Source organism: Podarcis tiliguerta (genome assembly GCF_965153285.1).
Source record: "Podarcis tiliguerta genome assembly, chromosome: 4".
NCBI lineage: Eukaryota > Metazoa > Chordata > Lepidosauria > Squamata > Lacertidae > Podarcis > Podarcis tiliguerta.
The window spans coordinates 26,465,515-26,482,129 of NC_139537.1; the positions used below are offsets into that span (position 1 = coordinate 26,465,515).

Genomic DNA, 16,615 nt, shown 5'->3' on the forward strand with positions numbered 1-16,615 from the left:
AGCACTTCAAGGCTTCACATCAGAGACCCGAAATGGCCTGAGCAGCCATAATGTCTTCGGTCGATGTCTGCATTTGTAGTCAGTCTGCATTTTCAGACATCTTCAAAACCTGGAAGCTATCTTTAGTTCTGCCCACCTGCACCTTGGCTCTGCTTCAGTTCAGTAATTGTTCCCCGTTGTGCCCTGCTCTGATTAATTTCTGTATTCTGCAAGACACTATTAGGAGGTGAGAGCTCATATAGTCAGTCACCTGTGCTGACATGCCTGCCTGCCTCCCTTCCCTTAGACCAGCTTTGGCTCGGCTCTGCACCTGCACGGTGACAAACCTTGTTTACCTGCTTTTGTTTGCGGTCCTTTTCTCATGACTCTCCCAGCATGCGGCAGCTGTGGTTTTTCCATCAGCCGCATGCTAGGGGCAGCTTTGTGCTTGCCTAAACCATCTGTAGAAATTCAGCATTGCTTAACTTTCTGTGTGTTTCCACAAGTGCTGAAAAGGATGGTTCAGTGGTGTGCAGAAAGCTGATCCACACTGCATAGCTCAGCATGTCTCCATACGTGGTAACTGCAGTAAGGATTAATAAGTAGGAAAACCATTGAAAACAAAGGCCAAGAGTGTGTGTGTCATTTTAGATCTCTCATCATATGTGTTTGCTTGGATGTTTATACCCTTCTAGACTTGGCTAATGGCTCTTCCCTATTTCTCTTTTATGTAAAACTCGTAAATTTTAACATTTTATCCCAACTTCAGTGCTACTAGTTAATTCTTCCCGTGGATGAGATTCTGGTGGTCTTCGATGCAAGTACCGATTCGTTTCCTTGTCTATTCTCAGTGGCTTGCCTGGACCTAACCCTGCAAAAGAATTCCAGCAAACCTTTCTAACCCACCATTGCATGGGCATCTTGGCCTTGCCTTTTGACGGTTGTGAGCAACGTTACATTCTCAAAAGGGCTTGCAGAAGTAAATAGATATGTAGCTTTTATCGTTCGTAGCAGGCAAGCAGAGCTGAGCCAAGGAGTGATCAAAAATTAAATAATTAAAACGGTACAAGGTGAGAGGGCTGAAGCTAATGGGAAAGAAAGAACAAAGTATAATTAGAATAGGTTTGGAAAGATATAGAGTCACAGAAGCGAGCTAAAACAGGAAACCTGCCCTAGATAATAGAACCTTCAAAGGAAAAAGTTTTTTTTGTAACAGCGCTGGGAACTAAGACATAGAGAAGGGTGGTCTGAGATGAAATCCAATAGGAAAGGGGAGGGAGGATTTTGAGACACTCCTTGGAACAATTCATAGGTTATTTCCTCTATTCTTATGTAGGATATATTAAAATCATCATCATCATTGTAAAAACACCAGTTGCTCAATACGATTATGTTAACGAAGCAGTTGATTGTCCTTGCCAAATAGAACCCTTGTAATTTTAATGGCATTGACCAACCTGCTAGATACTTTGAGATAAAGCTAAATCTTTGCTTGTGTGACATATAGACTGAAATGACAACCATGTGTTGACACGGAAGAGACGGATACAGGGTTCCAGCAAATAAAGAGAGGAGAGTCCAGACAATAAGTAGATTCTTTCACATGAGTTCTCACCTGGGGATAAATGACTCTATTAGTCAGAGGAACATACACCGCAGTAATCCCACCCACAACCTTGTATCCCGCGGTGGACCTTTCAAGATGAGATAGGACCCTGGTTCACATGTAACAGTGAATGATAGTTTAGGATCATGTGCATGAGTATTGGGTCTAGAGATGGGAAGGCCTGGGAAAAAACGGAAAAAACCTGTGTCCCCCCCCCCCTAGTTTTTCTGGGGGGTTTTCCAGGCCTTCCCATCTCTAATTGGGTACCATGTTTTCTCCCTTTTCCTCCTCTGTCCTGACCATGACAAAGAGGTCAGAAGTGTTTGCTTCTGTTTTCAGCTAACCAGAGTTTCCTGTTATACACAGAATACTCAAGTTTTGTATGGACATAATACCAAACTGTGATTAGAGTTCCATGTGCACACAGATCTGGTTGGCACTTGAGAACCGTAATGCTCAAAGCTATATTTAAAAGGAGCGGCACTGATTATTTCTTTTATGAAACCGGGTTGTTTTTATTTTGTACATTCATAAAAAAAAAAAAAACACACCAGCGCAATGGTGCCTCCACATTAGAATAATGCCAGAATGAATCTAAGGAGAAATATTTAGCTTCTTTCAGGTGAAATCAGTGAGATAGCGTCTAATAGACAAAGGAAGACAAATCAGTAGTGGGATGTTTCCTGTGTTAGCTCCTTTGAAATATATCAGAAGAAAAACTGCTTTGGTTGAACTCTCATTAATTGCAATAGGGGTAAAGCAAGGATATGTTTCTGTAGATATTTCTCAATAAATATTGGTTTCCGTCTTTTCTAAGCTTTCAGGAGATCCTATCTTTCCTTTCCAGATCATATTTCTCTGCAACTATATTCTCACTTTGATAGAACTGAACACACCTTTTTGGCCTTGGAGATACACTGAAAAGCTGAAAACTTTTGCTTTTGTTTTCTAATATTATGGGGCATATATTTTAGTTTTTATGATGAACTTATACAGTGGTACCTTGGGTTACATACGCTTCAGGTTACAGACTCCGCTAACCCAGAAATAGTGCTTCAGGTTAAGAACTTTGCTTCAGGATGAGAACAGAAATCGTGCTCCGGCGGCGCGGCAGCAGCAGGAGGCCCCCATTAGCTAAAGTGGTGCTTCAGGTTAAGAACAGTTTCAGGTTAAGTACAGACCTCCGGAACGAATTAAGTACTTAACCAGAGGTACCACTGTAAATGCTTACCTATGAACAACATGGCTTCTTTTGATGGTGTTTTCCCTTAATGAGGAAAAATATAATCTAAATGATACACTCCACATTTTCTCTTGTGAAAATAAAGGAAATGTTTTTTGTCAAAAAAGAAGAAACCAATTCTGTTGAGCTTTCCTCACCGCAAATCTTTTTTTTCCTGCCAAAATATTGCAGTAACTAAAATACTTGTGCTGTAAATAAATTAAAACTGTAATAATTGTTTAAAATTGTCTCTCACACTACTGTACAAGCATAGTAAGTATGGGCTTTTCAATTGCCTGAATTTAAAATGTGATCAAATTACTAAAGCGTAAGAAAATGTCATAATGCTGCTCGTAGAATAATAGATACGTTTTGCTTTATTGTAGGAAAAGCCACTGAGCAAATCTCTGCAGCGTGGAGAAGACCCCCAGTTTGATCAAGTAAGTTATTTCCAGACAGCTCTTTGTAGCCCTGCAATTAGTATCCTAGGAGTTGCAGTCCACCAGCATCTGGAAGGCTGCATCCTTTTACACGCTTGTTCTAGATCTCTTCTCAATAAGTTGACACTCCTGTCCTTCCCTTCAAGTAGATAGATGTGTCTTGAGTCTTACCATCTTTCCATAGTTAAGCCATGCTCAGGGTCGCTTACAACGTCAGTAGTTTTAATAATTACAAAAATATAACGAAATGTAAGTAGTCATAAGGCATAAATGATAACATCTCAATATGCACAATAAAGTTAAACAATCCCTGCACAATCCATAGTGAGGTATAGCAATGAAGATACAGAAATTAAGCATCTCCAAGATCCAATTGAAACTCCTAAACAGTGGCCCAGCCCAGTAGTCTCTAGATATCCTGAGCCTCAGGTCCTGTGGAACTCACAGCTAAGGTGGTCTTTGGCCCCTTCGTGAGTTTTTCTTCCCATCTTCACACTTGTGTTGCAGGAATTACGATGGTGGTGGTTGCTGCATTTAAAGGCAAACCTACCTAAGTCAATGCTTTCAAAAGCAATACGTTAACTGAAATATACCTGTCCTGCAAAATGCAAACTTCTCAGAATTGTGCAATGAAGTTCTCCAGCCGAGTCATGAATATAAAGATGTATGCATACTGGCTAAAGGGTGCATCAAAACATAAAAACAGCATACAAAAGCATTATGTTCGGGGGGGGGGGTCGCTCTGCGAAAATGTGTATATCGAGATGTTTATATTAGGAGAAATTGACACTGAAATGCTGGTACGTTTTCATTAGGACTGTTAAGAAAATGGATATGGAGACTAGAACTTAATGTTGGCAAAATGAGAAACGGAGAAGCTGGGCTTGACAGATTAGCCTATCCTTCTGCAGGGTTCTTTCAGAGAGAGTGCACTTTTGGCAAAGTCTCTCCCTGTTATTCTGGAACTCCACCCGTCATGGAATCTGGTTCCTGCTGTGACCCTGCAAAACGTGTAGTAGCCCTGTGCTAAGAATTTGATTGAGCTTAGCAGGACATTAAAACGCGAGCTCTGCAAACAGGCATGGTTAGGTTTAAATGTGTAGATTTAATTTTCTCTCTGAAGCCTATTCCTGAGCTGAATAAAATTCAACTTTCATGTCAGCAGCCTTTATAATCTTTATAACAGAAATGTCATTCCAGTATAACAGGATGGCAGCAGTGACAATGGCTGTGTATCTCCCTTAAAAAAGAAATTCGCAAAACCGCTTTACATTTTCGGGGGGATTTTTTCAGGTGCACAGATAGCAGTTTAGTGCCTGAGTCGAACTGACATTTATTAAATTCCCTTGAGTCCCCTTCTTCTATTTCCTATCTTATGGGGTGGTTTATATTTAGTTCACTTCCATTCACCTCAAAGGCACAATGGCATTTAGACAGCTAGCTATCATTAAAGCAATGTATGGATGCAGGTTTTAGTGTAAAATAGTGTCAAGCCAGAAAGGAAAGCAGATCCAGAACTGAACCTAAAATGTATTTGACAATCTAGAAAACCATAGGTTTTTTTATTAAAAAAGTGTGCTGTACGGAGTTCAAGTTTTCTAGGCAAGGCAAGAACTTTTGAAGTAGCAAAAGTCTAATTTCACATTGAATATTCTTGTTGATGTTGTCATGTCTAATTTTTGCTCTTTAGGCATATGCAGAAGGATTTATTGATTATATTGCCATGTAATTTAATTTGTACTTTGACTATTTAATTACTCAGTTTTTAATATTGTATGTATTAAGGGAGGGAGGCTACCGGCATGCTGTAATTGATTTATTTTTTTGCATATTCTGCCAAAATTCATATAAAGAATGCATTTATATAGACTACTTTTAATGCCCTATGAACAGAGTGTTTAAACAGCTCAGTGTTTGTGTAGACCTGGTATCTTCAGGCTGTACACTATGCAGTTCACTTAGGATGGAAGAACATGATCATTTTTGTCCAACAAGGACACATTTGTACATCTGCACACTCCCCTTCAACAGCAGCACAGAGCTAGAATTCATCTCACCACTGGCTTTGATTCCAATAAATGGAGGAGTTGAGTAACCAGCTTGCTGACTAGACTTTCCTCCCTTCCTGTATTCCGAGAGCCAGTCTCTGCAAATTCCACCCTTCCTTCCTGCCTTATAAGACCAACGAACGACAGAAGGATTTAAAACAGCTAAAGACACCCTGTGCAAATACTGTATAGCAGAGGACATACAGCATCTGTGTGTTTAGTTTGCATTACTTTTGGCACACTGTTCAGTAATTTTGGATTCAGTAGGTTGGAGCCGCATGTGCTGGGTTCTTACAAGTCAGCTATACATATGGAAAGGTATATAGTTGCCTGGATGAAGGGCACTGCACAAAGTCAAGAACTGGTGAACCCATATTACAGGTAGAATACCTTCCAGTGCCTCATCATTAGTTGGCAAGGTTAGGAACACACTTCCTAGTTACATTGCCGCCATGACTTGAGAACAAACATGCACCTACCATCCCACGTCACACTCAGGTAGCAAAGAACTGTGGAAGAAGAAGATATATACATGAAATGACCACCAGCCCATTTGCATAGTGGTATCTGCAAGCTGGCAAAACCAGGTGAGGTATTTGGGGTCACAGTGCCATTGATCCAGTGCAAAATTAATTCCAAATGCCTCTTTGGAATTATTTACTGAGATGATGAGATTAGAATAAGATAGTCTGCTTGATAAAATCTGGTTTCCAAAGATGTTTTTTTCTAGCCTTTGATGTATACATAAGAAAGCCTGTTTTGTGTTTTATTTTTAGATGTTTGGTTGTTTTTGTATTCACTCTGCTATGCATTTGTGTTTTTTTAATAAAATAAAAACATAAAATCCATACGTCTAGGAACAACTTCTAGACTTGCCTGTCTCTAAGACCCCCACCACATTACTTTGCAAACTGTTTCGAAAGTGTGAGAAGATTTTGAAAGGGAATTTGTGCTGTGGCATCACAGTCTGCTTTTGAAAGAACAACAAGGAATTTTGCAGCAACTTAAATATGAATAACTATTATTATTACTATGCTTTCATGGACCGCAGTCTACTTCATCTGGTGCATGATGTGTAATTCTAAATTGGTGATTGCATAAATTGGTGATTGCATACACATGACAGGAGAGGGGAATGTAAATGATAGGAGTTGAGGAAACAAACAGAGAATAACAATTGCTTAAAAACATGATAGTCACAGTGACCAAGGAACAAAGCAGCGTTGGTGATAACATACATCTTAACACTGGTAAACTAATGAACCATAATCTTGATTTAAGCCATAGGTGACAGAACTGAATTGCAACTTTAAAAACGAGAGAGACAGAGAACACCAAACCTAGTTCTAGCCACAGAAATACCAAAAGCCCAATCCTCATGAATGCTTATGATATTTACAACAGTATGACCACAATACTGCCGCAGTTCTGTGGAGACACAGGTGACCTATGATCTGATACTGGTTTTGATATATGCACATATATACATACTTGGATCCATGACTTGGTTCCATGTTTTTGTGCCATGGCAGCCCTGGAAAGCACCTGATCCACTATTTTCATGGTTCAGTCAATAGAGACAAATGTGATCTGTGATTTGATCATGACTGGGTGAAAACCCATGGGAAATTTATGCATGCACTTGCATATGTGACCCATCTTTCTCTGGCAATCCATTTCTCTTCCTTCCCCGACTTTTCCACTTTCTCCTCCTGGCTGCTCAGTTTTTCTCCTCTCTTTTCCCCCTTCTACAATCTGTCACTTTGCTTTCAGTTCAGCTGCTGGTTGGAATCTTCAGAACAGGCATAGGCAAACTCTGGCCCTCCAGATGTTTGGGGCCACAATTCCCATCATCCCTAGCTAACAGCACCTGTGGTCAGGGATGATGGGAATTGTAGTCCCAAACATCTGGAGGGCCGGAGTTTGCCTATGCCTGCTTTAGAAGCAGATAGATCTGAAAGAGGGGGGGAGGGGACCAAGGTAACCATCCTTGCCACATCCTCATGATGTGGGCAGTGGGGGGCTCAGAGCCGTCACAGGAACCAGGTGAAGCCCTCAAGATCTCCATTGTATCTGCTGACTTAAGGAAGCTGCAAGCTTTAATTGAGCTCAGTTAAACCTGGTGGAGCCTGAGATTAAAGGAACAGCAAACAAGTTCACTCAGACCCCACCAGTTTTAATCACTGATGATGGCAATGACGATGATAGTTATAATAATAGGTGTGTGCTGTTGCTAGAAGATATCACGGTAGCCCTTTCTCCCAGCCCTTTGCCACTTTCAAGGAAAACAGCAGAGAAGAACGTCTGTGTGCCTGAATTAAAAACAAATTGAACTACTGACTAAAGGTTTTAGGAGGCAGTACTAAACACATTTTGCTTTTTTTTTTTTCCTCTGCCGTACAGGTAATAAGCTCAATGAGCTCGCTTTCAGAGTATTGTCTACCTTCCATTCTGCGCACTTTGTTTGACTGGTATAAAAGACAAAATGGCATAGAAGATGAATCTCATGAATACAGACCAAGAACAAGCACTAAATCAAAAAGGTACACTCCTGAGCACTTTCTAACACTGGCAGCCAAGTCTTCTTGGTGCCTGTTTGTTTGTTTGTTTGCTTGCTTGCTTGCTTGCTTGCTTGCTTATAAAATTAATTTTATACTGCCGTGTCATAAAATATATCTAGGTGGTATGTACTATAAGACATAAAACATCATTCAAGGTAAAAATAAATACACAAAAAAGACAGATAATTATTCAGATGACTCACGGATTGAAAACTAAATGGCTGCAAAGGCACAAAAATGTGTTGAAGAGATGCCTGAAAGTCAAAGGTGACTTTCAGTTTTGCGCAGCATGGGGCCAGCAGCACTAAACAGTTCTCTTCCGGATGATTTCAGCGACTGAGCTGAGATGTAAGAGCTCAGATGGTCCTTAAAGTATCCTGGGACCAAAGCTCAACACGTGAGCTTTGCACTTGGCCCAGTAGCATGTGGGCAACCAGTGCAGATGTTTAACAGAGAGGTATCACATGCCGGTGACCATCTTCCTTCATCAACAATCTAGCCACTGTTTCCAGACTAGTTCCATGGGCAGCCTCACGTGGAGCGCATTGCAGTAATCCAGTTTGAGGTCATAATGCATGGACTGCAGTGGCCAAGTAAAGCTGATCCAGATATGGCCGTAGCTGGCATACCAGACAGAGATAGTAAAAGGCACTCCTAGCCACAGAGGACACGGACCTCTAATGACAAAGATGTATTCAGGAGCTACGTACCAGCTTCTTTAGAGGGAGTGTCCACAACAGGCAGCTGGCCTATTTTCTAGACATGGGAACCACCCACCCACCCACCAACAAAGCCTCCATTTCCCCAAATTCAGTTTATTGGCCATTACCCAGTCCATTAAGGCACCAGTCCAAAAAACAGCTTTTGCTGTTGCTACGGAAGTAAGAGAGGTCCACACTTTACATGTCAGCGGGGCCCTGCATGAAGTTTGGTAAAGTCACTATTGCAGCGGAGATAGATGATGGCAAGAACCTAGTGTCTGAATAAGTGCAGCAAGGCTTTTAGAACCGTTGTCCCTACTGGGAGCAAGGACCCTTTGGGCTCTGCCTCAGGCGGCAAAATGTCTTGGGCTGGTACCTTGTATGTCAAAGGTGTTTGCTTTTCTGTTTTGTTTTGTTTTAAAATCTGACGTGTTAAAAAAAGCAATGCATTCAGCGTAGAGTAGAGGTGGACATTCTGTCAGTGCAATTGTGTTTTCTTTCTTGTGCAATGGAATGTCTTATCTCCTGTCCCCCATTTCCTTAAATCTCTTCTGGTGGTTCCTCCAACACTCTGGAAAAGATTTGAGCATGGTGTAGGGGGTGTAGGGGGAGAGGAGAGGAGGGAATCTCCTTATGCTAGCACAAAAAGTTATTTGAATACCACCCAATTTTGGGGGAATTTTTAGAAAGAAATAGAAAATGAGAGACAGAGGGGGGTGTTTAACATTCGAACTAGATTGTTACATCAGACATGTACTTGATCTTGTTACGCCACGCTTACAACATGCTGCGGCCTTTCCCCCCCTTTTCCTTATTTTATGCTTTGTTTTTTCAAAGTCTGAGGTGAAAAGTGTTTGCTTAATTTTAGCTAGCTGACTATATAATGCTTTTAATCATTTTTGTCTGGTTCTTATAGTGATGAACAGCAACGAGACTATTTAATGGAAAGAAGAGATCTTGCTATTGATTTTATTTTTTCTTTAGTATTAATAGAGGTTTTGAAACAGGTAAGTCATTTAAAAATATTTAATGAAATGTTGCACCCAGTTTAAGCCTGGCTTGGGAAACAAAAGGATTGATTTGTAGAAAAGGACTTCTACAAGGATTGATTTTGAGCAAGCAGAACTAACTGGTAGTTAAATAGTAAAAGGTCCTGTTTAGCAAGACATTTGGTGGCTGCAAAATGTTGTTCCTGGCTCATCCCGAGACTGCGGGATGAAATGATGTTTTGAATTGACGCTGCTTTTAGACTTTTTTAATTTAAATTGTTTTTAGAATGTTTTAACTGCTTTTTGTTTTTAAATTGTATGGGAGTTTGTCACCCTGGGCCCTTTCAGGAGGAAGGGCAGGATATAAATTCAAAATATAATAAAATACAATGTAATGTAATAAATAGTACAGTACAAAAGGAGCCTTGGGCTATAGGGAGAAGGGAATCACACTTTTAGACATGTTTGTGGATGGATGGATGGATGGATGGATGGAAAGATCTATCAGCAAGTAGATAGCTTTTATTATTATTTTTATTAATTTTGTATCCCATCCTCTCTCAAAAGGAGCCCAGGGTGGTAAACAGGGCAATACTGAAACAATAACTGGATAGCTAATTTGGTAGAACATGATACACTTAATCTCATGGGCATGGGTTCAAGCTCCATGTTCAGCAAAAGATTCCTGCATTGCAGCGGGTTAGACTAGATGACCCTTAGGGTCCTTTCCAACTCTACAATTCTGTGATTCTATGACTACAGTTAAAAGTTTTATATGATGTAAAGACCTGTCATGTGTGCACCAAGGAGTGGACTAGGTGTCCAGGGTGTGCTTTGGCCCCATATTCCTGATTGTTTGTTTGTTTGCTTGTTTACTTATTTATGTGAACAATTTATATACTGCTTAATTGGAACAGTCTCTTAAGTAGTTTACAAAGCCACAGCACAAAAAATTAAGATCCGTTAGAACCATAAGCTCAAACATCAATTAAAATACCTGCTGTGGAATGAAAAGGGTCTTCAGTAGGTCAGACCTCAACTAAGGGGAAGGACATTAGCTCAGTGGGTCCCAGAATGTCCCAGTTTCAGTGTCTGGCATCTGCAAATGGAGGGCTGCTGCCAGTCAGTGCAGACAGTATTGAGCTAGCATTGGAACAGTGGTCTGGCTCTGTGTAAGGCAGCTTCCTATGTTCCACCTTAACTACTGGTACTTTCCTTCTCAAGCGGAAGGTAGCTTTTTGTGGTGCAACGCCAACTTCCCCATCTCTTCCCCACCAGCTCAGTAACAGTTTCCGCTCCACACTTTCTAAATCAAAATGTCTAATCATTTGAAGAAACATCTTTCTATAATTGCTTGAAAATGGAACAGACAGCTCAGTTTGAAATGCATTGTCTAGGACTTAAGCCTCGGTAGTTTCAGAAAAAATTGCTAACAGTTTAAGATTGCAGACTTAAGCAAACAAGCGAGAATCTTGCTGTCATACATTGGATAAGGGGTTGTGTTTAGTTTCCAGTAGTGCAAACCACACATGAGGCAGAATGGAGAAGCGAGGGAGCGATCTCCTTAGCACCTGTGGTTCCTAAATGCAATCTGCAATGAATAGTAATGATATAGTGACAAGGATTGTGCTGTCTTGCCTGTGGCACACTTCCATTGTCTCCTGAGACAGATGCCAGCAACAACATCTCACCTTGCAGATTATATTACACCAGTAAATATTAATAATTCTTATATATAGTTTTATCTGGTTTTATGTTGTTCCCACACCTAGGGACCTTTCATGGAGGAAGGGCATTATATAAATTCAAAAGACAGGGGCTTTTGTTTACGTTTTGTTTTGTGTTTTCTTGTTAATAGTGGATACCATTGGCTTTGTCATCTCTCCTGCTGAGTCTTTTGACAAGTCAGTTGTTTCTTTTTCAGATTCAGCTTCATCCGGTAATAGATGGTTTAGTACACGATGTTATCAATTTGGCTTTCAAGCACTTTAAATACAAAGAAGGGTAAGGTTCATTCAAATATTTGGCCACATTTGCATGAATAGTTCTGTCAGTTTAACACTTAGCACACTGTAGTATCGCTTGCTTACTGTGAAAGAAGCCAAAGCTAGGATCAGATAGAAGCATGAGATAAGAACGCATAGCAGTGCTTCTGAAATGTGAGTGCCAGTAAATTAGTGGAGCAAAAACCTCTTTTCAGAACGATCTACTCAGCAAACTTAAACATGTTTTGTGCCAGGTTAACTGTTGGTGGTTTCTCCCAGATAATCTTGGGAGTCATACTTAGATGAGAATATTGAATATTAGTTGCAGAATTACTACTCCTAAAGGAGTCGTGCAGTTAAAGAATTAATGTTAAAATCTATTTAAGTCTTTATTGTAGACATGCCACCCTGTCCCCCTTTTCCAGTCTGCCTACCTTTGCAGCAAGGAAGGCTTTCTCTTGAGAAAGCACTACAGAGGAGAATTGTAGGATACCTTCACAAGATTTGTGAAATCTTAGCAGAATTAGATGTTCTTTGTGGGAATATGGTGAAGAATGTACCCTATACATAAAAAATTGCAAGCATCATTGTGTGATAAGAGTACCTTGTGCTCTTTGATCAGTCAAACCTTAGCTTTACCATACTATATTATATATATCTATATCTTTATCTATATCATTATCGATCTAGTTATATAAAAATAAAATGCATATTTTTAAACTTCTGACTTGTTTTTTGGTAGGTACCTTGGTCCTAACACTGGAAATATGCACATTGTTGCAGATCTGTATGCTGAAGTAATAGGGGTGCTAGCACAAGCAAAGTAAGTGCCTTTAATAAGAGATCTAGTCAAAGCCTGAAATATTTTGCAGGTTTTTCTTTTTTAAAGAAAAAACACCATGAGGGTATTCGGTTAGAGGTGTATTTGTTTCCCCCTGGTAGAGAAATTAAAGGAATAAATCATTCTACTCATGAACACTTTGTTTATCAAGTTGTGGCTTGGCATGGAGGCCTGTAGAATCACAGAAGGTGGCTTCAACATCTAGTCAAGCAGTCCTAAGCCAATTTGGCACAGGCTTGCAGAAACCTCATTTTCTTCAGCCCATTAATGCCAAGCATGGAACGCCTATAGGAATGGAAAGACTTTTTGTAATCAGGGTAATTCGCAGAGGTGAAGATCCGCCTGCCAAAAATAAAATAAAAATGTGATTATTTCATTTAGCTCGGTGTATTATATACAGTGTTGTTTTTCTTTCCCCCGGCAAACAACCTTATTCATATTTACGGGAGGGAATTTGAAGGCACTTTTTTTTTGTGTGACAGCATTTTCTTTCCATCTGATTATCTTTGATTGGATAAGGCCATGTTATCTTTTGAGATAACACTGATCTTTCACGGATAATTTGAGATCCTGAAGCACATTGCCCTTCATTCTTACTGTTGCTTTCTGCCACTCTCCTGTTTTTGTTTTGCTTTTTTCACTTAATAATATTTATGTGCGAGTGGAGGAGTTGGGAATTTTTTCAGCCCAAGGGCCACACACTCCCTTCTGGGTAACCCTTCTGAGGATTTTCTGATAGTGGTAGGCAAGCCCTGAGGCAAATGGATGCAGCAATGAATACAGATTCTACAATCTGTACAATAGGCTAGTTGCTACACACACCCTTTCTATCCTCCATCTCTATTATCAGAGTTCAAGGACACATTACAGCCAGGAAAAAACCATTTGGGGTTCAAAACAGAGAAAATGAGGGATATGGCCTGTGGAGAATTTTGAGGGACAATAAGGGAGGCCTAGTAAGCCACATTTGGCCCCTGGTGAGATTTCCTTTATTGTAGGTTGTCTCTCAAAAATCTGGCATCCCTTTGTTCAGGTTGTCTCCTATTTGATGGGGGTGGGGGTTTCATCTCTTACTAGACCCTTTCAGTCCTATCACCCACAAATATCAATAGTATTTCTAGGAGAAAAATGTTCTGTAATGGCAAGTTTCCATTTTCCATTGGAACTTCATTTTGCTCTCAAACTTCTGCTTTGAAAGAAGCGTCATTGTAGCTTTTGTTGTTGTTGTTGTTGCCTAAAGATTTCCAGCTGTGAAGAAGAAATTCATGGCAGAATTAAAAGAGCTGCGACATAAAGAGCAGAGCCCTTATATTGTACAAAGCATTATCAGTCTGATAATGGGAATGAAATTTTTTCGCATCAAGATGTATCCAGTGGAGGATTTTGAAGCCTCTCTTCAGTTTATGCAGGTAATGTGGCTCCTTATCACTGTACATTTTTAGATGAGGCAATCAGGATACTTTACAGTCAATGGGATTCTAGTAACTGATTTCATTGGAATGTGGCTTTTACTCTCAAATGGATTCCATTGTAATGAAAGGTAGAATACAGGAAATTTTTGCCGCATCAAGATGACTGGGGAAATTTCCGTTGTATAATTGTTGCTAACACAGACAGGTTTGCTCATCAGTCTTTCATATTTGTGTATTTGACAGATAATTCTTATTAATAGGCTGAAATTAGGCATTTTTACCTTGGTGCATGCCGCATTGAATAGTGGGGACTATTTTGTTTATTAATATTGTTCAGTAAAACAAAGACAAATATTTTGTCAAGTATAATGTAAGTACCCTGTGCAACTTTCCCCTCTTCTGTTCCAGGAATGTGCACATTATTTCCTTGAAGTTAAAGACAAAGATATCAAACACGCATTAGCGGGGCTGTTTGTTGAAATTCTCGTCCCAGTAGCTGCTGTAAGTTACTCTTGTTTACATGACTTTTCAAGATGGATTAGAAAAAGCTATCTTGAGATAGAACTTTATGCTGACTCTGGTCTCTTTCCAGGCTGTTAAAAATGAAGTCAATGTCCCCTGTCTGAGGAACTTCGTTGAAAGTCTGTATGACACAACGCTTGAACTCTCTTCGCGAAAGAAGCACTCGCTGGTTAGTAATGCTGAAGCTAAAACCCTTTGTCAGAAATCTCTTTAGGCAAGTTTCTCTCACAAGACTCTCGGAAATGATTCCAAAATTATCTCCCTGTGTCTGACTCTGTACACAACAATTTACTGCTTTACTGTGAGACTTTATATATTTAAACAAGAAACCCTACATCTGTTTTAGCCTCTGCGTGATATGGCTCTGCATGTCTCTGTCAGATCTAGTCATATCGCTGCTTTGTAGCTTTTAAACATGCTCATAATTTCACTTCCATCATCTGCTACTCTCTGTTCTAAAGATTATCATGAGGAATGGGAAAATGAAAGGAATGTGTGTTACTTGTCAATACACATTAATAAGGCATTTCTCAGGCGGTTTCCTCCCCACCCCGCAATCGGACCAATTTATGGCAAGCAGCAGTGCCCTTTCCCCTCTGTGTTCTGCTAAGTAGAATTCTACTTCTTCTTTTGAGATGAACAGTGGCATAGGCATTTATTTTTGGGAAGCTGTAGTAGGGATGAATTAAATGAAGATGTGAATCAGTTTGACACAAGGTGCCTTAAGCATTTCGCCTCTCCAAGTGGATCAGAGTAATTCGGACTCTGCTAAAACATTCTGAAGCCTTGGACCTTTATAAAACATTACCTATCGTAAGTAAAAGAGGAGTAGGAGAGAGTTGGGCAGTAGTTCTTACACATATCTCCATGACAGCTTTGCTTTAGTTAATGTGATCATTATCTCTTCATTCAGCCAAGTAGTGGCTAACATAATGCAATGAAGCTTTTAACTGTGAGAAAGTTAAAGGTCTAGTTTTGTAACACAATGCATAATCCTTCCAGAAACAATTAATAATATTGGGTTTGATCCAACAAGAAGTAATTAATTTTTAGTCCCATTGATTCCAGGGACAGAAGTGTAATCACCTCTCTAAAAAGTGGGTATCTTGGCCTAGTTCACCTTTGTTGGTTGCAAGGTCAGCCAAAGATAATGAATTTGAATAAGAAAAATACAGCATAACTTTTCCCAGATTGCAACTCCGATTAGTAAAATTTCAGGTTGAAGGAAGTAGAATGGGCATAGAAAGATAAATAAAATGCAAAATGTTTTGAAAACATTTGGAGCCTTCAATCTTTTTGGGGGATTTTTGTGAGGACTGAAGTAAAAGATGCAAGCAAAGTAGGAATATTCACAGTAGGTGTTCAGAATAACACAAAATAGTAGCCATGAGGATTTAGGTACATTTTTATACATTGAAGTTGCATTTACCTGGGAGTAAGACCTACAGAACTGAACAGAACTTATTTTTGCATAGGATTGTACTTCTAGCAGAAACTTGATTCCTCCTGAGCAATTGACAAATCACTTTTACAGCTTTGGTGATCTTATTCTGAGTACTTGAGAGATAACCGAGCAGCACTAAAATGCATCATGCCATTTCTTCCACTGCAAGACTAACTAAAAGACTAATCTGGTTAACAGGATGTGGGCAGGACCTTCTGAATTAGCACAAAATCTGGAAAAAGGAAAGCTGTCCAAATGTGCACTTTGGATAATTGAGGTGTGCCCATGGTAGCTGAATTTGTTTGTTAATTTGTCCATTAAAGACTGTGTTTGTCTGTACTGTTGCTCCTTTGTAGGGGAATACTGAGTCCTCCATGACAAGGTATTCTTGAACACGTCAAATATATACAATTATTCTTCACATTATAATTTTTCACAGGAATATTACACAAACCAGTGCTATGCTGCTACATAACATTGGCCAGCATTCTGGGTTCTCTGGGTAGTGCAAGACAGATATGTTTTATTGTTCTAATGAGAAAGTAATTCTACATTTATACAGAGTCGTCATCAAAATTCATAACAGCGTTCTTTTTAACTATGATATTGAGCAAAGTGTTTATGTTGGCTGGTGCATCTAATGTAGCACTGAAGAGAGATTGGCCTCTGGTATTTACTGCAGATCGGGTGCTAAAGTAGTTTCCTCCTTTTTTGTCATTCAAATAATTCTGTATCCTCTTTGTCTCCTATTTAGGCTTTGTATCCTCTGGTAACCTGCCTGCTTTGTGTCAGTCAGAAGCAGTTCTTTTTAAACAGATGGCATATTTTCCTCAACAACTGCCTGTCCAATCTCAAAGTTAGTGTA

General features: G+C 39.7%; 1 protein-coding gene across 13 annotated transcripts in view; it reads left to right on the plus strand.

The window, feature by feature from the left end:
* Positions 1-16,615, plus strand: part of FRY (FRY microtubule binding protein) — a 191,417-nt gene that overhangs the window by 83,868 nt on the left and 90,934 nt on the right. For all 13 annotated transcript variants that reach the window (XM_083436987.1, XM_083436985.1, XM_083436984.1 and 10 more), the window contains 9 exons: positions 3,194-3,247; positions 7,699-7,838; positions 9,474-9,564; positions 11,471-11,550; positions 12,274-12,354; positions 13,613-13,781; positions 14,193-14,285; positions 14,377-14,475; positions 16,505-16,606. In XM_083436987.1, coding sequence (XP_083293113.1) covers positions 3,194-3,247; positions 7,699-7,838; positions 9,474-9,564; positions 11,471-11,550; positions 12,274-12,354; positions 13,613-13,781; positions 14,193-14,285; positions 14,377-14,475; positions 16,505-16,606 — 909 coding nt within the window. The remainder of the gene's footprint in view (positions 1-3,193; positions 3,248-7,698; positions 7,839-9,473; positions 9,565-11,470; positions 11,551-12,273; positions 12,355-13,612; positions 13,782-14,192; positions 14,286-14,376; positions 14,476-16,504; positions 16,607-16,615) is intronic.